General features: G+C 45.3%; 1 protein-coding gene across 1 annotated transcript; it reads right to left on the minus strand.

The window, feature by feature from the left end:
• Positions 1–8789: 8789 nt before the first annotated feature.
• On the minus strand, positions 8790–20522 carry TOR3A (torsin family 3 member A; the record flags this gene model as incomplete). The annotated part of the gene is made up of 6 exons (XM_084250471.1): positions 8790–9040; positions 9491–9615; positions 15944–16122; positions 17904–18169; positions 18978–19091; positions 20264–20522. 6 exons carry the CDS (start codon positions 20520–20522, stop codon positions 8790–8792), a joined length of 1194 nt encoding a protein of 397 aa, XP_084106597.1.
• Between the last annotated feature and the right edge of the window lie 1732 nt (positions 20523–22254).

Genomic DNA, 22254 nt, shown 5'->3' on the forward strand with positions numbered 1-22254 from the left:
TTTCAGGAATGCATAGCTGAAGGATCAGGTCATTTCCGGGGAACCCCAGGTAGATGATGGAACCCTAATGACTTAACCCTCAAATATGTCTTGCTCTTGAAAAAAAAGCCTTTTCTTTCCTTACTCGGTTATAATTATGGAAGTTAATTAGGATCACATGGAACCAAATCTAATTGAGATACTAATACTCTTCTATCTGGTTTAATTCTTAATTGCCACTTCATTCTCTTTTTAAAGCTTTATCATCCCCTACCCCCCAGAAGAACTCAATACAAAACACACACACACACACACACACACATTTTTCCTCCCAAAGGAATTTTAATTTAGGGAGATGGCATTCAGCATTGATGAAGAGTGAGCTTTCTTCCTGACTCACTCTATCGATCCACTGTCAAGACACAGTCCCATCTCTTAATCTATTAAATGAAAGTAGTAATACATGTTCTCAAGGGTGTTTTGCAAGTAAGTGTGTAGCTATCCCTTTGAGAGCCTCTCTGGATAGTTTTTTAGCGCAGTGTTGTTATGGTAAATGATTTTTCATGCTCTGCTTAAGAGCAGAAGTAAAATTTACAATTGCTGACATTGTATTAATTGGGCTAGAATACTAAAGGGGGAAGGATATGAACCTATGTTTTGGATAACATTTGGCATTTTTGCCCAAGGAGGAAGTTTTGTTTCCATTAGAAAGGAAACCTTGATTCTTACATGGTCGCTCCAAAGCTCACCCAGGCCAAGCGAAGGATCAGATGGGAGGAGACAGTATCACACATTTCATGCAGGCGTTGGGCGGTCCCTGTCTGTAAATAACCTACAAATGCAGCACAGGCAACTAGTGATCTGGTTAATCTCCTGTGACTGGAAGATAGTTTTCCTTTAACTGTTTTCCAACATTTCTCCTCCCACCTTCTTTGTCCCTCCCCTTCATCATACACTTCCATAAACTTGAAATTGTTTTAGCAGTTAGCCTTTTAAGGGTGGGGCAGGGAAAGCTAAAACTTTATAGAACATGATGCTGCTGCTTTAAGTTTATCCCTTTCATTGTGGGGTGCAAGTTGGGGGATTCTAATTGCTTTTCAGGGGATTTTTTTTTTTTTTAAGGAAGGGATCTATTTTTCCCTTGAGAGTTCTGAAAATAAGCCTTGGAGGAACACTACTGAGTGTATTTGTGCTCCCTGGTTTTCTCACCCAAGAACAGACTTGTGGGTGAGGGTTATGTCTTACTCAGGGGCAGCACCTGGCTCTGTCTTGCCTGCTGCAGGTGCTCAATAAGTTCATGAATAGGTTTTTCTTAACACTGTAAGAGTAGCAGTGACTATTGTAGCACACCCCATCCACATGATGCTTGAACTGTGTGACTTCAGGAGTTGAGGGCTCAGGGTTCAGGTTAAAGAGGCACTGTCAACTTACTATGAAAATATAACAAGTTTTCCTATTTTCTACTTGAACCAGATTTTTAAAAATTAACCTGTAAATGTAAAAGTTTGAATTCAAAACAGAGAAAATTGCTTGTAGAAACAAAAAGTAGAGTGATTCTTTCTTGTTTAAAAGCAAAGCAGGAGCAAAAGCCCTTCAACAAGGTGGTGAAAAATTTCTAAAGCTGTTATATATGTGCATATCTTTGGACTACCACAGCTTGAATCCTTTCATTTACAGATATGATTTCAGTGTAGATTTCTTGTCTTAGTGTTTCATCTAATACATCTTGATTGTGAATACATCTTGATTGTGTTTTACATGAAATATATTCTTAAAAGACTTTGTGTAAAATTAAAATGTAATATTTTCCTGCACACTTCCTTCTTGATATTCAGAGATATAGCCTTAAAAAATATGGCCCTAAGAAATTCAGTGTTTGTCCAGAAGACCACTGTACATTGAGGTCATTTAATAGTGGAAACCCTGTCCTAGCTGCACTTTGGGATTTAAATTAGAATTTTCTTACAACTTAAATGATTAAGTTGGCTAGTAAAATAGTACCCAGTTAATAAACCATGCTGACTTTGCTAAGGCATAGCCCATATTTATTAAAGTAATACCATGGGGATTTTGAGTTTAAAGATGCTACATAGTGATTAAGAGTTCAGACCCTAAAGCCTGTCCAGAGGCCCATCATTTAACCTTCCTGAGCCTTAGTTTCCTTATTGGAAAACATGGATAATAATAGTAACTACCTCAGGGTTGTTGTAAGGATTAAATGAGATAATGTTAGTATACTTAGCTGTGTGCCTGGCATATAATGAGCACTCCATAAATGTTTACTACTACTACTACCACCACCACCACCACATAGTCCAGTGAGTCTTAGCCAGGGATGTGCAACAAAATCCCCTGGGGTTTAAAAAAAACAAAAAACAAAAAAAGCAAAAGCCTGATATATTGTCCTTACCCCAGGTCAGAATTGCCAGTGGGGTGGGGGTCACAGCCAGTGTGTTTACCAAGAATCCCAGCACTGTTATTTATAGCTTAAGGAATTGGAAGAGAGAGGATGGTCAATTATTTCTCCATTATCTATCACAGCAGTTCATTGGTGACAGAGCCAGGGCTCGAGTTTGGGTCTCTTGATTTCTGATTGTGGGGTCTTTCCACCATTCCTGCTGCCTTGTGAGACACTGTAATGAAAAAAAGTGGCTCAGCTAGACAATCAGTCTGCATGGTGCTGCACTTTCTAAAGCACATGCTCCTGGCACACTCTAACCTCATGGGGCTTGAATGTTGAGTGATGGCAACACTAGAGAAGCAGCACTCAGTAGACTTCAGTAACTTAAATTATATGGGGTCCTTCTCTTGGATAGATCTCCGCAACATCGCAGTCTGCACTTTGTAATAAAGAAATACCAACATAAGTTCTAAGAAACCTAGTCCTACATTCCTTTTTCTTAAAAAAAAAAAATCCTAAAAACCTTTATTCTGTATTATTTTAATGACTGAGATATAATGTATATGAAAGCACTTTGAGAAAAGTATCCAATGTAATATAATTCTAAGGTTGTATTAATGTCTATTTAGAAGATAAAACAGTTGGTTAGATGCCAGTTGGCATAATCTCTAATCTGGGGGGGACCTGAAGATGCAGATATATAAACAGTCACCTTGGTAATTTATCACATTTATAAATATGAAACTGCTAAATGAATATGTGCAGGTATAGTAAATGTTTTGCTAAATAAAATGGTAGCTCAGTGCTGAATGACTTCAGAAAACTAGGGACCAACCTTCTGGTTTAATTATATAATCTTTTAAAAGTAGCCATGTCTGTTTACTCCAGAACAAAGAAGCTCTTCCAGGGACCTTGGTTCAAGGAGAATGAGGCCCTCTGATCCTTGAACATTTATCCACTACATGTTCAGCTGCTTTGTATCCTAAATATGGTGGGAGCTGACTCGTTACCTGTTAATGTTGACAGTGTCTTTTTAAACCTATGTCCTGCTTAGTTTCGTTGGTTGTTTTTTTTTTTTTTTGGGGGGGGGTGTTGGGAGTGTGGGATGGCGGGGACATTAGCCCTAGAAACAGTGCACTTTGGAAATTACTTTTCTAGGATTTCCTACCAGTTACAAATGACTTGACATTCATCTGTGTTTATTTTTTTTTTTTTCTAAGAAGAGTAGCTGGTCATAACTCACCTATGAGATTATAAAATACCCAAGAGTAAACTGCATTGGTGGCCACTTGAGAATTGTAGCTATGCTCTGACCTCTTCTATTCCCTTCCATTTTGTTACTGATGTCATCACTGCTATCCATCTGTGCCCCCACAGGAGTTCACATTGGGCTTAGAAGGTTGGCAGTGATTTTGTTCTTGATGACTTTGGGGTTTCATCATCTTGCTTGTGTTAACTTGTGCTACTTGGATGTGGGGGTCCATCCCTGGCTCTAAATATCTGTTGTGCCCAGTCCTCTTTATGTAGGTGGGTCTCTGGATATGTTTCCTCTTATGTATGAATAGACCCCAGCTGTCTCTCTCTGTTTGCTTCTATTAAGACTGTAAGCTCATCGTCTATAAATGCCTGCTTCAGTTTAGGATATTTGGGAACCGGAGAGAAAGGGAACGGCAGCTCCGAGGGAGCCTCTAGCTTGCTTACAAAGGCAGCACTAAGGTCCTATGTCACAGCCCAGGGAAGTTGCTGCTAGTCATAGCCCTACTTGCTAGTCAGAGAGGAGAGACCTTGGGCTGGTTCTAAAACTTGTGCACTCTCACCAATCAAGATATTTGTATACATTGGGTAAGAGTCCAGCTTTCCAACTACCAGACTTTAAAATTCTAATGCAAGGCTTGCATTACTTGGCAAACCAGTAGTGCCTGGAATAACAGAATTACTCTCATAGCTGGAACCTTACTGCCATTCCCTGCTCCTGCATTACCAGGGAAGCATGGGTGGGTTTCCGAACTGTGGAGTGGGCTGCACCCTGCTCCAGACCATCCTCCTGGATAACTCTTAACACCAAGCTGATTTTTTATGAGGTTTATACTATCCAAAAGGAAAATTTCTTCTCATCCACCCATCTGGGTATCTATTCTACCCCAGGATAATGTGCTCAGGATCCTAAGGTATCTTTCTGCCCTGAGACAATATGTGCAAGATAATAGGTCCTTAGTTTCTAGTACTATCTAGATCCTAAGGATAGGAAATGAGGGAAGGCTCCTTCTTGTGATAATTAGGGCAAGATGACCCCATGCTTCCCCCAGGAGAAGTCCTAGGCAGGTCATCACGACTCTAAGCTGACTTAGAGTGGCAGAGAGTGCTCCTAGAAAACTGTCTCTTCCAAGATGGGTTTCATGAGTTTTGCAAAGAAGAACCTTGTGGGTGGGTCTGCTTTTGCATGGTTGCCGAAGTAGATTATAGAACTGGCGTAAATGAACTTTATGGGTAGCAGTGGCTCAAAGCCTGTCAATGAGGGTCCTCACTTCAGATACTCTCCGCCAACGTGGGGTGCTGATTTCAAAGAGGGCTATTTTCTCTATCCCGCTGGTTAAATGGGGGAGGGACACTCTCTTAAGTGTCACTCTCCTTCCCTCCAAGTGCATGCATTTCTTTGCTCCTACTAATAATGAAAAAAATATGAAACTGTTTACCTTTCCTAGAAAATTATATCCTTTTTCTTCCCCATTGCTGAATGACCCGAACCAGTGGCAAAGCCCAGCTTACTCAGCCCGAGGTCACAAATGATATTTGAGTGGATCTTCAAACCTGCAGACCATCTAAGAGAAAAGAGCCTAGCAGTGTCCTCGCATCACACCCTGTTCATGCCCTCTGTCTGTTCTGTGAGTCTTTGTTTATCACTGTGATTGAAAGCAGCAAGTTACTGGATCTTATTTGTCACTCCCAGCTACTGAACTTGTACACACAGGACTTGAGGTCTCAAGTATTCTGGTTCTTAAGAGAATGATTGTGGGCTTTTCAAATGCTAGCAGTCTCTAAGAAAGGGAGTAGAGGGGGGTTTTATGGTTGAAGCTTGCTTAGATTTGCTTCTGAGCCTCAGGATAGGAGTTTTAAATCATGTAAAATTAAGCACCATAAACTTTACTTGCAGAATGGGACTTAAGGTTAATAAAATTTTCACATACATACTTAATTTTCAGCAGTTTTCATACCACCATCACACAGGTATGCCAAACTTACTCTCAAATCAGAAGAGAATCCAGGATCCTACGTTGCCCTAGGATCATCCTGGTGAATCTCAAATGCTCCTCTGTCCAGTGCAGAAGTATTGAACCGTATGTTGTGAGTGATGAGAATGCCCGTAGACAAAGATGTTCTGGCTGATGAGAGCCAGGAAAAAACCAACCTTCCTGCATTTTGACAAACCATTTTTCATGGTGGGTGTGGTTCATGAATTTCATTATGAGAGAAATTTTCTGAGATCCTAAGAAATCACTTTGATTAGGCTGATTATCCTTCAGAGAAACTAATATTCAGAAACTAGAAAGGACATTGAGGTACTCATCGTACAGTTCTTTAGGGCGTATGTTTGAAAACTGTCAGATCTCAGTCTGTATCTGAGGGTACATGTTATGTCCACGTTATGTACATATACTGTTGTGCTAAGAAAGGAGGGGAGAAGGTGGGAGAGGAGTAAATCATCTTTCCCTGTGGTGAATAGAAGCTGTGCCCTGGTTGGTGTGTTTGCCATGAACAGGCTGACTGAGCTGTTAAGGCATGTCCTGAATAGATCCCGTATTTTCCCTTCTTTGCAATCTGATTCAGTCATGACTATCAGTGGAGAAACCTGTTTTACACAACCTTGGCAAAAAGAAGTTTGAACATTTCATAGTGTTTGACAGAACTCTGTCCTAAAACATGATTCAGATTCTTTTTAAACTTATCAAACTTTTATACCAAAGGTCACGCTTGCAGGTGTGAGCGAGGTGGGTGCAGGGGGTGAGGTCTGGCGGGCCTGGCACTGTGCACATCACTGAGGGGGCACAGCGAGACAATATGGGACTTAACTGAAAACACATCAATCATGGGTCACACTACCAGTGTTGTCAGGTATCTGTTCTTAATTGTTATTGTAATATATTTTCAGTTATTTTGTTTTTCTAATTTAATTCTCACCCTGTTGTCTGACTGTGAACTGCTAACAGTGTTAAACTTGATGTAAATAAATGAGGCCCTTGTAAGGGGAATGCTGTCTGCCTGTTGTCTCACAAGGTTTGCCAACTTGTGTTTTAAATAAAGGTTGCAATATTTTATTGGCAAACTAGGTTTGTGAATTGGAGTGTTCCTCCCATAATTTGAACAGACAGAAAATGTAAATAGAATTTTTCTCTGCATAAAATAGATATCTGTATGGTAAAGAAGCTGATTTTAGCAAACATCCTTGGCACATTCTCTAGATGTCTGCTGTGGGGGCAAATGCTCATCCTCTGATGGATTACATTTTTGGAAATGGCCAAGGACAACATTTGGAGCCTAACTGGTTCGTAAGGTATGTGTGTGCGTGCGCCTCCATCCAACATAAGGGGACTGGAAAATGAGTAATTCTCTCAAAGTCAGTTCTGAGGACTAAGTTAAGTCTTGTAAAAATGTTTTGAGCCAAAGTAGCATTAATAAGAGTAAGTGTAGAACCTCACAGGAAATAGTCGAGTTCAACTTGGTATTTAATTTAAAAAATCAGTGCTTTTAGAAGTCATGTTTTAATTAGGTGTCAGTGGGATATAATTAGTGGTGCATATGGGACGCCCATCAGAATGGCAGTTAAGCATTGGCTTACGCACCTCAAACTCCCCCTTCGGTCGTCCTCCCTGTTTTTATTTTAGGATATCTTGCTCTTTATAAAAGATGAACTCACTATCCGCTCCACAATCCTTGAGGTAGGTACAGTTATGCTTACTTTTACTACAGGGGAAACCACGGTTAAACTGAGATGAATGGCTTTCCTGTGGTCTTACAGGTAAGTGGCCGAACTATATAGCTTTCCGGGCTGGGCCCTCTGGCTTGAGTGTTCTGCGCTACTGTGTGCTGCTTATCTTGGTTGCTGAGGTTTTAACAGGTTCAAACCCTGTATTTATGACATTGAACATGGCTGGCCAATGCTAAAAGGATGTCAGCTATTTTGTGACTGACACCTAACTGTATGGAAGGTGCCTTTTAAGGTGTACATAGAGTTTAGAGTTGGGTGTCTAATCTGCATATTCTTCCCAAGATGTTGAGCCGGAGGCAGTTAGCCAGCAGCTATATAGCTCGCCCCATTTTTCTGTGCAGTTGGGCCAGGTTTACTTTTATCTCATGAGTGATATAAAACTAAGTTCCATTAATTCGAGTGTTTTGAGCAGGTATTCCTAGTCTTGTGACAGTTATTTGAGTAAATGAGAGCAATAAACTGTTAAATGGTAGAGAGACAGTGTTCTATCTTACCAGGGCTAAAGGTGATGACAAATCTAAAAAGATCCATGTGTTAATCCAGAAAAAGGACACAATGAGCACCCTCTGTGTACATGTTTACACAGGGCCTCTCAGTTCTCAAAAATGGATGTTTTTCTCTATCTAGCTGAAGCATGGAGCACAGGAGTGCAGTTTTCATTTAGAAGAGCAATGTGCTGTGGAAGCCTCATCAGTTAGGTGGAAATAACCTAGCTCAACTAATGTGGTCCCAAAAGGAAACTCATTTTACCCTGTCAGCACCAGTAAACACCCCGATCCCCACCAGCAACTGGCATATCGAATGTTGCAGAGTGAGCACAATTACTAGGTCTCAATAAGAAAGTAAACTAAGGGATTTAGAAAAATACAAAATTTTAATCTGTACGTATAAGTGTCATGTCTTCCAGGCCCTTATATCTGCAGAAGAGTAACAGCCTACACACTACCATGATTATTTTAAGAATTCTTCCTCTGTGCACTTTTTACTTTTGCTTGAGATTCTGCTGATCCTCTGCTCACAGAAACTGCTTGGCTTCCCTCTGGGACCAACTTAAAAGCTAACCCATGGCCTGCACACCCACAGTGTACCCCCTGTGCTGGTAAGCAGAACTTTAATCCTTCCTTCTCTGTCTGTCACTTAAGATCCAGCAGTTTCAGGCCCGACATCCTAGTCCAGGCATCTGCAGATAGGAGCTGAGGTGTGAATAAGCCCTTGCAGTTTGTCTCCCATAGGGCTTTCTCTACTCACCTGGCCCACATTTTAAGGCACTATGTGATCTTAAGAGTTGGATCTATTTCTGATTTAAAGCCTGCCTTTTTCATGCCACTTGTGTGTTAGTGACTGCTGGATGCCAGCGTCATTCTCCCATCCCTTATGGTCCTGTTCCTGGAAAGAAGGCAGCTTCAGAAAGTCTTTGTCCACCCCTCAAGGTAAGAAATAATTAATTCTCTGAGAGATAGACTTGCATCCCTGAAAAGAGAAGAGTTTCTCTTCCTTGGGGACATAGATCATCATCTTGGCAATTTCATCGAGTGCCTCTTCTGTGTATAGAAGCTCCTGGCTCAGGAAAGCATCGCGTGCACACAGCCTCACGTGGCGGTATTCCAGTGGCAGGAAGGGGACGAAGAGGTCAATCAGGTTTTCCTTCACAATACAGCTGTGGCCAAAGCCACTGTCTGAAATCAAAACCCAGAATTACGTGGCGTCTAACCTGGGGTTGAACCTAACCCTAAAGCCTTGTCAAGGTTTTATGTCAGATCAACTCCAGAAGTCTCTGTCAAGAAGTATCCAGTTGTCTTTCATGAAGAGAATGTCCGGGTTAACTAGATATGCATGCGGGTTAACTAGGTAGTCACGGGACTACCTACCTGACGGTTTCCTTTGATGGCAGAACCCTACCTATGACTGGAGGCTGACCCATTGATGTTCTCATGGGGGAAACCACTATGCTCTTTCAAAAAGCATTTTTTAGAAAAGGAGTTCAGCTTGTTTTCTTGTGCCTACCTGGAGTGACAGATGAGTTCATGGTGTGTCCTCAGTGCTCTGCCCACCCCATAACTAAACAAGCCTGTCACCCCATGGCTCTTACCAGAGTCTTATTTTCTGTGTGGTTAGGAGTCAATTACCTGTGGACTCCATGATCTCAGTCTGGAGGTGGGGCTCTAAATATTCAATAGTAATTGCTTCTCGGGACCATCCAGCCTTAAGTAGATTCAGGACCACCTCAGTGATGACTTTGCCTCCAAGGTTACTGAAAGAGACAATTGCTTGTTAACAGATTTCTGTATTTAGTTTCTAAGTGGGTAACTTCATTATTTAAGTCACTGTATTGAAGACCGGACAAAAGTTGGAGGTTGAGGGACCTGGGTTTTCCCTCCCCCAGGAGATTTTCTAACACCCAAAGATTTGTACAAGAAAGACATTATCTTGCTTTACCACCTACCCTCTATCTAGCTCCCTGTTGACCAACACTGAGACTGCTGGGAGCACAAAGATGTATGATGCGGCTCTTCCCCTTGACTTCAGTGTAGAATAAGAGGCATGTGTGTATGCAATTCTAGGACAACGTGGCAAATGCTAATGGCAGGAACAAGGCCCAAGGAGAAGGCTTCAGAGGGAAAATGAAGCTTCTGAGTAAATGCAGACAGTGTAATCATCAGACATGAGGCAGGGAAGATAGGCCACAGCTAGTGTGAGAAAATCTTAGAACATCTCACGGATTTTTAGGTTGAGAATCACTGAAGGGTTTTGAATTTAGGAAGTAAGCCTGATCAGGTCACCCTTCACCTATAAGATCATTCTAGAGCTGCAGAGATTGGATTGAAGAGTCATGGCATAGCTGCCGAAAGCTAGTCAGGGAGCCCTCTGCAATAGTTCATGTGTTGAGGTGATGGAGAGGATTTAAGAATTAGTTAGGAGGACGGTAATATAAATTGACAAGAGTAGGTGGCTTACAAGAAAAATGTTGAAAGGAGCTCTTTTATCTGAATGGAAAAAAAAAATGAGCAAGGCAATTAATAGATAGAACCATCAAGAAACACCCTAAATATAAATGGATTGAACTCAACAACCAAAAGTTAGAGTGGCCAGATGGGTTAAAAAACAAAACCCAACTATATTTTGCTTAATCACATAAGCTGTAAAAACAGACTTAAAGCGGTAAAGTACTCCAAGCCAACAGAAAATTTAAAAAGGCAGAAACCACTACATTATATAAGACAGACTTCTAGGCAAAGCAGGTAATGTGACAAAGGTGGACACTACTTAGTGACAAAAGGATCAGTACAACAGGAAGATGACAGTAAGTGAACAGGCCTAAAGGGACACTGGACAGCAAGCAATAATAGGGGACTTTGACACTCCACTTAGAGCAATGGGCAAATCATCTAGAAACAAACAAAAGGGCCATGAACAATGAGTTAGATGAGATGGAGTTGACATTCACAGAGCAGTCTACTCAAAAGCAACAGAATACACTTTTTTTTTTCAAGTGTACATGGATCATTCCCAAGGGTAGACTATACTGTGGGACAAAAAAAAATGAGTCAATTTATGAGAATTGAACACATCTTTTGGGCATGAAATTAGAAATGAATCAAAAGGGGGGAGGGAAAACCAAAAATTTGTGGAGAATAAACAATATGCTACCGAACAACTCTTAAGTCAATAAGGACGTGCAAGGAAGGCAGAATGTATGGCTGGCAGGAAAGATAGTATAAAGGCAACAGGATGGAGATAGACATCCATCCATCCACTCTGCCTTCCAGCCATACGTCCTGCAATCCTGCCTGCCATCTTGCCTTCCTGGCATCCCGCCATTCCCCATCCATCCACCCAACCTAATACCTACCATCAAACATCCATCTTGCCTGCCATCCACTGTATCATCTGCCATCCTACCTGCATCATGCCATCCAGCCACACTGCCACCCATTCTGCAGTCCTGTCATCCATCACTTCCTGCTATCCTGGATTCCATCTTGCCATCCCTCTCTCCTTGTTCCCCCTCCCTTCATCAATCAAAACCCTGCCATCTTAACATCTAACCTGCAATCTTACAATCTATCCTGCCATCCGACCATCCATGGATTGATGGCAGGATTATTGGATGGCAGATAGGCAAGATGGATAGATGGATATTTGGATGGACGGATGGCACGAAGACCGTCTATTCATCCTGCCATCCTTCACTCCTGCTCAGAGTTCCCCTAACACCTGCACACAGGAAAGCAGTTTCCAAGATGCTGCTGCTGCCCTCCCTACACCCCCGCCCCTTCCATGGTGCAGGAGGGTCCACAGGCAGGTCATCTGTGTGCACAAGAGTGACCACAATTGCATCAGCTGAGGCAGGTCCTAAGAGCCAAGGGATTTCCCTACCTGCGCTCTACACCGGAGGCAAAGGCATGTTTTCATAGACATGCTGGGTTGGAGGTAGGCCAGTGATGTTCACTCACCAGACACTTAGGAGCAGAAGCTTAGTCTGTGTATAACACTAGCGCATATCAGGTGTTAAATATTTATTGAATAAATGGGCATCTCTGTACATGTGTTTACATGATCTCTACCTCCCATCTGAATTTCTCTTATGCTTCATCCTCTAGTCAGTTTCTCTCTTCCTCATGTAAAAGGCTTTTATCTCACCAGCCAAGACAAAACCTAGGCCTGTTCTCTGCACGCACGCACCCCCCCCTCCCCCCCCCAGTATTCAGCAACTGCAACCTGGTTCCAACATCCATCTTTAGACCAGTTTTACCTTCCCAGAGCATCTCCGTTCCTTTCCATATCCTCCCAGCCCCCCTCCTGACTGGAAGGTCTGAAGAGGCCTCCAGGACAACACCTGTAATCTCACTAGCTCTTGGCCCTGAGACCCCTGAGGAAGGAGACTTGACAGCCACTCTGATAACAAACCCTACCCTATTTGTCTTTCCTAAAGAATATAAACTTAGGGGGCCTCCCTGGTGGCACAAGGGGTTAAGCACCGCACTATGAAGCAATCTGCAGCCTCTGCAGCATGAATTCGATCCCCAGGTGCCCAAGGAGCAACCCACATGGTGCAGCAGACCTCTCCTGCCTCGCCCACTGCTCCCCACTCTGTCTCTGGTGAATCCTCTCACCCCGCCCCCCCCCACCTCTGGCCTGTACCCCAGTTCTTGTATGCATAAATAAATCTTTAAAAACATTAAAAAAAAGAATATAAACTTGACACAATCATTAGTTTCTTGTACCAGAAAACTGACGTCACCTTTAGCAATTAACACATTTACAAACACTTTCTGCGTACTGGTATATAAGAACTATGATTCCACATTTTCATATAGCTCTTTTAAAATTTCAAAGCCCTTTCTATCCTTTTCCTGACAACAGCCCAAAGAGCACAGGTGTTAAAATTACCCCCGTCACTTTATACCTTCAATGAGAAGAGGCGACAGCTTGGAGCTCCGTGTCCTGTCCTGCCCTGAGACCCCATTCCTAATAAAGCCTTCTACATTTGGTGCTGTTAAAGTTGGTTTTGTGCTGCCCCTGTGGGCTCCAGATTCCTTCAACCAAGATTAGAAAGACTCCAAGTGGCCCCTATCCCACTGCACACTGCGTGTATTCCCTGCTTCAGCAGCCGCCTCCACACTTCTGCCTCCACACAGCAAAGGCACTGTCAGCCTGGCCTAGCGCTCCCTGCAGTTGTATTTAGGCCTCTTGTCACCACTGGCTCTCGCAGGCCACACCAGAGTCACTGGAACAGGAGGCCACTTCCTCGTTGCTGAAGCCTGTGTGGCCTGTGTCCCCAGGCAGTGGAGGCCAGCAGGGTGGCTCTTCCCTGGATCCTGCCTCCACTGTCTACCTGCCAGTGACCACGTGGCCTCGGTCAGCCACAAAGGCCAGGTCACTGGGGGAAAAGGCAGGGCTGGAGGGGACAAAGTTGCTGACAGCAGGTTAATGACCAAAAAGTTTGCCTAGAGATAATAGGGACACCTGGCTCATATGAGGAAATCCTGGTACCTGGACAGGGAAGGTGTTCTGATCTGAAAGCCAGGTGGGATAGTCAATGCAGGCACCACTCCAGGCACTGCCCAAGATCCATGAGGCCTAAGTTTGGGGAAGATTGGCCATGGTCGTGAGGCAAAAGCTACCTCAGGCCTGGGAAAAGGAGAGGGAGGAAGCTATATGCAAAGTCAAAGATTCCTGCAAGATAGCCCATGAGTTAGTGAGCCTGGGCCTCTGGACTGCCTCAGAAATAGTGCCAAATAATATAGAACCCAGGGGGAAGAACGGCAAGAATTTATTGCCCTCGTCTCATGAATTTGCGCACTCAAATTCTATCAGAAAATCTTTCAGCTTTCCTTTTAAAATCATCACGGGAGGGCGCCCTGCCCTCTTTTGCAGCACATTGTAGAGTCCCCTACACCTTACTTACAGACCAGGAAAGGCTAGAGAACCTAGATATAAACCCACACATAAATGGCCAATGAGTTTATGATAAAGGAGCTATGAATATACAGTGGGGAAAGGCAAGTGTCTTCAATAAACGGTGCTGGAAAAAAGACAACCACATGCAAAAGAATGGAGCTGGGCCACTATATAATGCCATACACAAAAACTAACTCAAAACAGATTGAAGGTCTCAACAGAAAACTGATGCCATAGAACTAGAGAAACAACAAGTGGTAAGCCCCTTGACATAGATCTTGGCAATGATTTTTTGGATTTGACACTGAAAGCAAAGTGACAAAAGCAATAATAAACAAGCAGAATCATAACAAACTAAAACTGCACAGCAAAGAGAACTATCCACAAAATGAAAATACAAACTATCGAATGGGGTTAATATCCAAAAAATACAAAGAATTCCTACAACTCAATATGAAATTCAATTCACATTACATTAAGTAAACAAGTGAACTAAGTTAGAAAAAAGCAAACACCATATGATCTTACTTATATGTGGAGTCTTTAAAAAAACAGCAAAAAACCCAGAAGCCATGTGCATCCCTGTAGAGAGCAGAGGATCTGAATAGACATTTTTCTAAAGGAGGCATGCAGATGGCGAACAAGTACATGAAAGGTACTTGACATAACTAATTGTCAGGAAAATACAAATCAAAATGACAATGAAATATCATCTTACACCTGCTAGAAAGTTAGAAAAACAAGAGATAACAAGTGTTGGCAAGGAGATGGAGAAAAGGGAATTTGCACTTATACGCACTGTTGGTGTGAATGGAAATTGATGCAGCCACTATGGAAAACAATATGGAGGTTCCTCAAAGAATTAAAAAAAATTCCCACAGGACCCACGAAAACACTAAAAAAGATCTACACCTGCATGTTCATTGCAGCATTATGGAAAGATATGAAGTAACCTCAGATATGAAGATAACTTAAATATCCGCTGATGAATGACTGGATAAAGAAATCGCAGAGTGTGTATACATATATAGACACACAGAAGAATATTATGTACAAGGCCTCCCTGGTGGTACAAGGGGTTAAGCACAGTGCGGTGAAGCTATCTCCAGTCTTGCAGCGTGAGTTCGATCCCTGGCCAGGGAGGTGACCCACATGGCACAGCAGACCTCCTGTCTCGCCCGCTGCTCCCCTCAGCAGTGTATTTCAGTCAGTCTGCCTGTTCTGCTCCCCACTCTGTCTCTGGTGAATCCTCTCACGCCCCATACCTCTGGCCTGTACCCCAGTTCTTGTATGCAGAAATAAATCTTTTAAAAAAATTATATATACATACAAAGGAAATATTCATCTCTAAAAGAAGGAAATCTTGCCATTTGTGAAGGTGGATGGACCATGAGGACATTACATTAAGTGAACAAGTGAACTAAGAAAAAAGCAAACACCATATTATATGTGGAGCCTTAAAATAAAAACAAAAAAACAAACCCCCAGAAGCCATGCTCGTACATACAGAGAACAGACAGAGGTTGCCGGAGGTGTGAGGTGGGCAAAATGAGTGAAGGGAGTTAGAAGGTACAAACCTCCCAGTATAAAATAAATCCAAGGGATGTAAAGTGAGTGGATTTTAAAAGGTCTTATCACAAGAAAAACCATTTTGCAACTATGTACGGTGACACGTGTTACCTACTTAACATTTAGCAACTAGACAAATATGTTTTACATCTGAAACATGACAGCAAAGCAATTGAAAAGACCATGAATGCCTTTCTAAGATGGGGGCGGGGGACAGCAGTGTAGGAGTGGTGCCTCCCTGAGGAGGCCATGCCTGAGGGAGCCTCACAATCTAGAGAATCACCTGCGTGGGGGAAGCTGAATGAGGGGCAGCTGGTGCTGGAGCCGGTGACCTGGCCTGCGCTGTGAGTGGTGGGGCCGTCCTGCAGAAGTACCTTGGTAGAATCAGGGCAGCAGGAGAGAGGCCTAAGGGTACAGCTTTTTTTTTTTTTTTTTATTGATTTCACATGTAGCTTAGGACAGTGTGGAAGCTCCACTGCCCACTAACATCCCAGGGAACAGCTCCTAAACCTGGCACATACAGCACCCGGTCAGAGGGTTCTAACGCCGCGCCTACTCCCGCCCTCCCCCTCTCCCCCAGCCCTTCTGACTAGTTCTTCAGTCCTCACCTGAGAAAAAGAAAGATGGTTCTTGGGGTCTTGGCCCTGTGTGCCTCCGGCTCTCGGCGTTCCAGGTATGGCCGGAGGGCCTCCAGCAGTCCGGGGTGCAGTTTCTCGGCTTCATCAAAAATGAACAGGGTCTGGTGGCAGCGCTCCTGCGTCTTCCTGATCTGGTCTGTCAGCTTCTCCTGCACCGGATACAGGGAGATGTTGGGACCAATTGGTGGTGGCACACTCCCTCCCTCCAGTGCCAGGACAAATGAGGCACTGACTTCCCCAGGGATTTAGCAACAGATTGGCTGGGGCTGGGCTCCACCCTAGAACGACCAATCCAAAAGCTCCTCAGAGGCATGCGTGGCCAAGTTTCCCAGCTGATTGTTGTGTACCCTCAGGTTTGAAAACCAAACAGGTGGGGCGAGTCTAGGCAGGAGAGGGCCTGCCTACCCTTGGGAATAAGCCCAGGTCGCAGTCTTCCTCCTCCCCCTCCAGGATGAGGTCCCCTCTCGGAACTAACCATTGATTCATCCTCCCCAAGGCGTAGGACAGTCAAGCGCTAATATCAGGGTGACAGGCAGAGAGAGGCTCAAGTACCCCAAGGCAGCCAGTGCCCAGTCCTGAAATCCAGGCTGGGCTGAGATCTTCGGAGAGAAGCCTCAGGAAGACCTATGTGGGATGCAGTCAACTCACAGCTGGGGTTCTCCACCCCAGCTAAGAGAACAAGCCTTCATTTGAAAAGATGCAGCTTTGCAAGGTTCACTAGGCAGGACCAGCTCCTGCCCCAGGCAGGGCCGGTACTCCCTGGCCACCTCTAGCTTCCCTGGCCTCTAACTTCAGCTCCTGTCACCCAAGTGTGTGTGTGCAAGGCTGTGCAGTCAGTTTTCACATGGGGAGGCAGACCTCCACAATAGTTTTGCCACAGTCCAAGCCAGCTAGTTCTTTCTGGAAGATTCCAGCTGACCAGCCACTTGCTCTTAGGAAATTGGCCTTCCCCCTGCCCTCCAAGGCCATTTCCAGGTGACACAGACAGTCTCTGTCCTCCAGCTAACATAATATTCCCAGGTTAACACACTCCAAATATATTTGGAACTGAAAGGCAAAGACAGACACATTGCCATCTGCAGTGGATTTTGGTCATCTGGCTGGTTTCCAATACTACCGGTCTGAATAGAAGGGCCCCAAATAACAGAGTGGCAAAGATAATTTGTCCACCCATTTGGCATATAATGAGCAGTTTGTTGTCCATTAAACAACAATGAAAAAAAAATAGAGGGAAGACTAAGGAAGTACACCGAAGTGCTAACTATGGTTGTGTCTCTTTGGGGAGATTTTGATAAAGTTTCTGTTTCTGGGCCTCCCTGGTGGCTCAAAGGGTTAAGACACAGCACTATGAAGCTACCCGCAGCCACTGTAGCATGAGTTCGATCCCCAGTCAGGGAGGTGGCCCACAGGGCACAGCAAACCTCTCCTGTCGCGCCCACTGCTCCCCTGAGCAGTGTATTTCAGTTGATCTTCCTGTTCTGTTCTGCACTCTCTCTCTGGTGATTCCTCTCACCCTCCACACATCTGGCCTGTATCCCAGTTCTGCATGCATAAAATATATCTTAAAAAAAAAAAAAAGCTTTTCTCTCTGCTCCACATTTCCTGTGACATTGCCACTACTTCCCTAACAGCTAAATGAATAACACTTGGAATCTCTGTTTAAGCTCAGTGTCTGGCTGGTATGGACACAGAGCTTGGGACATAGGCTTTTCTCCACAGGCCCAGTGCCTCATCTGTGTGTACGAGATATCTCTCTAGGTTACAGGTTCTGTCCCAAAGGCCATCTGCTCCACCTCCCTATCCCCAAGGTTTCTCCAGCACCTACCTCCTTATAAGGAAGGGCTGGCTTCAGGGCCTCCTTTACAGCAGAGGCCTCCTCCTTGGGTTATTAAGGCCTCATTCCTGCCCCAGTCCCACTGGCAGGACTCACCTTGTACATGTCCACATATTTGGGGTGAGGAAAGTGGAGTGTAGCAATAAACACTTGGACACAGTCACTGTTCAGCCCATCCCGGTACAGGCTCTCTGCCAGCAGCCTTGCCACAAAGTTCTTGCCTGTGCCAGACCAACCATGGAATGAAAGCACCAGGGCTTTGTCTGGCCGGGGCAGCTCTAAGTAGCTTCTCACAGTTCTCAGGACCAGCTCCCCAGCCAGATGCTGGCCATGCAGTCGCTCCTTCAGATCTGCCTCGAGACCTGTGAGCAAAAAAGAGGCCACTCAGGCTCAGTGCCCACCTCTGCCTTGCTCTGACGTGGGATCGTTTATTCATCCTGTTTGGCCTCAGATCAAGAAAACCACAGGGCAGAACTTGAAACGGCTGGGATTCAAGGGCTAGTTTCTGAAGTTTGGGAAATCAAGATTGAATTTAGGGAGAGAATGGACCCTCTCTTTCTGCATGGTCTGATGACATCCCAGAATGGTTGGTAGAGTTCTATTTGAAGGAGGAACCCAATTTCCCACGCCCATGAGGTTGTTCCCACCCTGGAGTTTCAGGACCCCTAAATATTTTATGGAGATATTTATTCATTTAAATTCATCCTATTTAGGGGCTTCCCTGATGGCACAGGGGTTAAAGACACAGCGTTATCAAGCTGTCCCTAGCCACTGCAGCACGAGTTTGATCCCGGCCAACCAGGGAGCTACCCACATGGCGCAGCAGACCTCTCCTGTTTACGCTGCTGCTCCCCTCAGCAGTGTATTTCAGTCAGTCTGCCTGTTCTGCTCCTCACTCTGTCTCTGGCGAATCCTCAGCCCCGCACCTCTGGCCTATACCCCAGTTCTTGTATGCATAAATAAGTCTTTTAATAAATAAATAAATACATCCTGTTTAGTCTGCTAGTCTGCTCAGAGCCTTTGCTAGGCCTGACTTCCTTCTCATCTCAGCCAGTGGGTTGCAGTGTTTGGTGACCCACCTATTGGAGCAATGGTGGAGTTGAGTAGTGAATACTACCAGGAAGTCCCCTCCCCACAGATCCAGCCCCTTAGGGCCATATAAGGTCCAACCTGAGAAGTTGTTGGAGATCCTGCAGTCCCCACTGTCACAGCAGTCCCGGAAGGTGCAGTACCATGTGGTCAGGATATCAAGGTACTGCTGGCCCAACAGAGGAAGGCTCCAGCCTGCAAAAGGAGAGCTGTGAGTATGGGGCACTCCAGGAAGTACCTCCCTGCAGAACTCGTGTTGCCCAATTGATGTGACCGAGGAGTGTTCTTCCCATCCTTTGCTCTCCCTCAGAGCCCACTGCACACACTTCACTCCTGGGTCATCCCTGCACCTTCTCAGGGCATGGGCAGGAGTGGGCACCTCCAGATTTTGAGGAAATAGATGGCACTGAGATGCAGTGCCAACAAAGTCTCAATCAGTCGAATAAATATGCCCAAAACAATGTGTGCTAGAAGTGTGGGATTCCCAGACCCCTCCTGCAAAAAGTTTGCACCTAGTAGGGGCACACACAGTAGCAGGAAGTGATCATTCTGTCTGATTGTTTTGGATTCTAAAATCATCTCATCACAGTCAGCTCCAAGTGCCTGGAGTCGACAGGAATTTTGACAAAATTTGACAAAATTCCTTTGTCAAATGTCAGTTTGCCAGCCTTAGCAAAAACAAAACAAAACAAAAACCATTTACTGGAATTTAGAAATCTTTAGACTTAAGTGAACAGTGTGTATAGCACCAATATAGATGCTTATTATGGATCACTACCACTGGACCCAGAATTATCTACAGGGACAGGAAGGAACTCGGAGATCATGTGATCGATGTCAGTGATGTGACAAAACCTGCCACACAATTTGTCAGTGACAGAGCCAGAGCCAGAACCAGAACTCAGCTCCGAAAGGAAAAAAAAAAAAAAAAAAAACCCACAAAAAGCGAAGTCCAGAGTGAGGCTGCCAGTCCCGACTCCGCTTCCACCAGAGGCACTGTAGACGGCGCCTGGGGGCGTCCACCTGGGACATTCCTTAGAGTCGTCCAGAAGGGGAGGGAGGGCAGTTCCTAGGCTGGGAGACGGCCCAGTGAATGCAGCTCCCGGGAGTCAGAACCGGCGAGGTGGGAACCAGCGCGACCTGTCCGTGGGCAAGGGACGCAGGGGCGCTCGGGTGCCCAGGCCCCAGAGGCCGTCCCAGCACACGGGAGGGCCAGAGCAGAGTGAACAGGAAAGCTGGTGGCTCAGGCACCGGACCGAGGCCTAGATCACGACGCCCAGCAGGTGAGGAGCCGTCACCCCGGGGCCCCAACTCCCCCTGCTGGTGCACCTCCCCCCTCCGAGCTGCGGCCGGCGGTCAGGTCTTACCCTTCGATTGCGCAGAGGCTGCCGCGTCCTCCTCACACTCCCTCGGCCACAGGCGGCTGCTAAAGAGCGTCCAGTACCGCCTGGAGAGGGCAGAGGCCTCCCGCAGCTGCTCCCGTAGGCCCTGGACGCCGGGCCAGGCTCGGCCCGAGCCCGCCTCTTCGGCGCCTGCGCCCGGCCTGTCCGCGCCGAGCTGCCCCGACGCGCGCGCGAGCAGCAGCGGGAAGCAGAGCCAGAGCAGGCGGCGCGGGCCGCGGAGCATGGCGCGCGGCCCCCTGTCGCCGCGCCTCGCCCGCAATTTAAGTCCCGCGGGCGGTGCAGGTTCTTCCGCGACCGGTGGGTGGGGACTGGCGTTGCCAAGGGAACCGCAGTTGGGTGAGGCGAACACCGAACACGTGACCCAGAGCGAGCCGGGCCCGCAGGAACCGGGCCCGTAGGAACCGAAACCGTCTGCTGACCAGAGGGTATCCGCGGCCTTCGTTGGCACCGCCCACCCACGGGGGCTGGCTCCTAGGAAAGTCTATTTTGGGGTGAATGTGGTTACAGAGGTGAAGTCAGGCCTTGAAATGCCACTGTCACTCTACTGCTCTGATGGCACCCATTTGTGCCCTGCAGACCAGCTTCCTGCCAACCTGTTAGATGAAACCAGGACAACCACCTCGCCCAAATCACCGAACTGAGCGGCGCCTAGGGTCTGAGAGGTAGGGGCGTGGTTTCTGTAGGGAAATAAAACTCCAGCAAAGAACAGCTGTTCTCCTGTCGCGAGTGCACCAAAGCAAGAGGAAGCTGGGATTTGGAAACCCTGGAGTCATGAGAAAAGATGAGTCCTCTGGTCAATATCCTATTTCATGAAAAGCTCGGGCTGAATCGTTTGCCCTTTCTTGGCTGAATTTGCAGCTTTCAAGTGCAGATGAACTATGAGCGTCAGACTCCCCTAGTGAAAGACTTGAATCTCTTTGGAGTTTCTTTCTCTTTAACATAAACATGGAACAAGCTTGTTAGATTTCAGAAGAACTTAATGCATTTTTCAAAGTCACCTGAGTTATCAATGCCACAGGCCTCGGGGCTATTTAGTCCTAGGAGGAAACTGTCTGGGAGTTGACCAAAGCCATGTACACAGTAGCTCTGAGGTTGGCCTCTCCTGACAGTGAGATGAATGCTAGCGTCCTATCTCACAGACGTCACAGGTAACATCCCAGTCTCTCAGCTCACAGCCACTGCCAGGTCTGCTCCTTCCTCCAGCGTTCACTAGATTTGCTCTGGCCTTTCATCCAGAAAGCCAGAACAGTTAAATGCCAGTTCATGGTAACTGGAGAATTAAAAGGAATGTTACATATGTATTTGTCTAAACCTCTTAGATGTTAAAACTGAACCAAAACCTTCCATGGAGCAGTGGCCAGTAGCATATTGTACAGTATTACATGTTGTAAATACAATCAAGCTCATGAAACCCTTCAGAGGGCAGTTAACAAGGGACACCATTGTGCTTATTTGGAAATTGAAAACATCAGCTCCTCCCGATATTGCTTGAGCATGAATGGTGGTCTAGTATAGAACTTTAGGATGGCCCATACAAGTTTCCATGTATGTCATCGGTGGGGTTATTTACCTGTTCCTGTGGTCCTTTACTTACCCATAAAGTGGGCACCTCAAAAGAATACGGGGAAGATGAAGAGCTAATTGTAACATACTAACTTTTGTTATGGTATATGCCCTGCCCTGGAGACAGCTCTAGATGGTCTCCAGGAGGCTTGGATGACTGTATTTATACTAGTGAGGTTTATAGGTAAATCTGTGATAAAAAATTACTAGTATTAACACAAGTTTCTTTTTAAAATCCAAGTTTTAAGAATGTAGAAATAATTCTCTATTTGTAACCTCCGTGTAGGGCTAACTGCTAATTCCTGAAATGCCTTTTTGTGGATTTAGCATTTCATTGTAAACAAAATAGGCAGTTCTTGGACAAACAATTTTATTTTGAGAAAATATTTTTT

This window comes from Talpa europaea (genome assembly GCF_964194135.1).
Source record: "Talpa europaea genome assembly, chromosome: 12".
In the NCBI taxonomy this organism is placed as follows: Eukaryota; Metazoa; Chordata; class Mammalia; order Eulipotyphla; family Talpidae; genus Talpa; species Talpa europaea.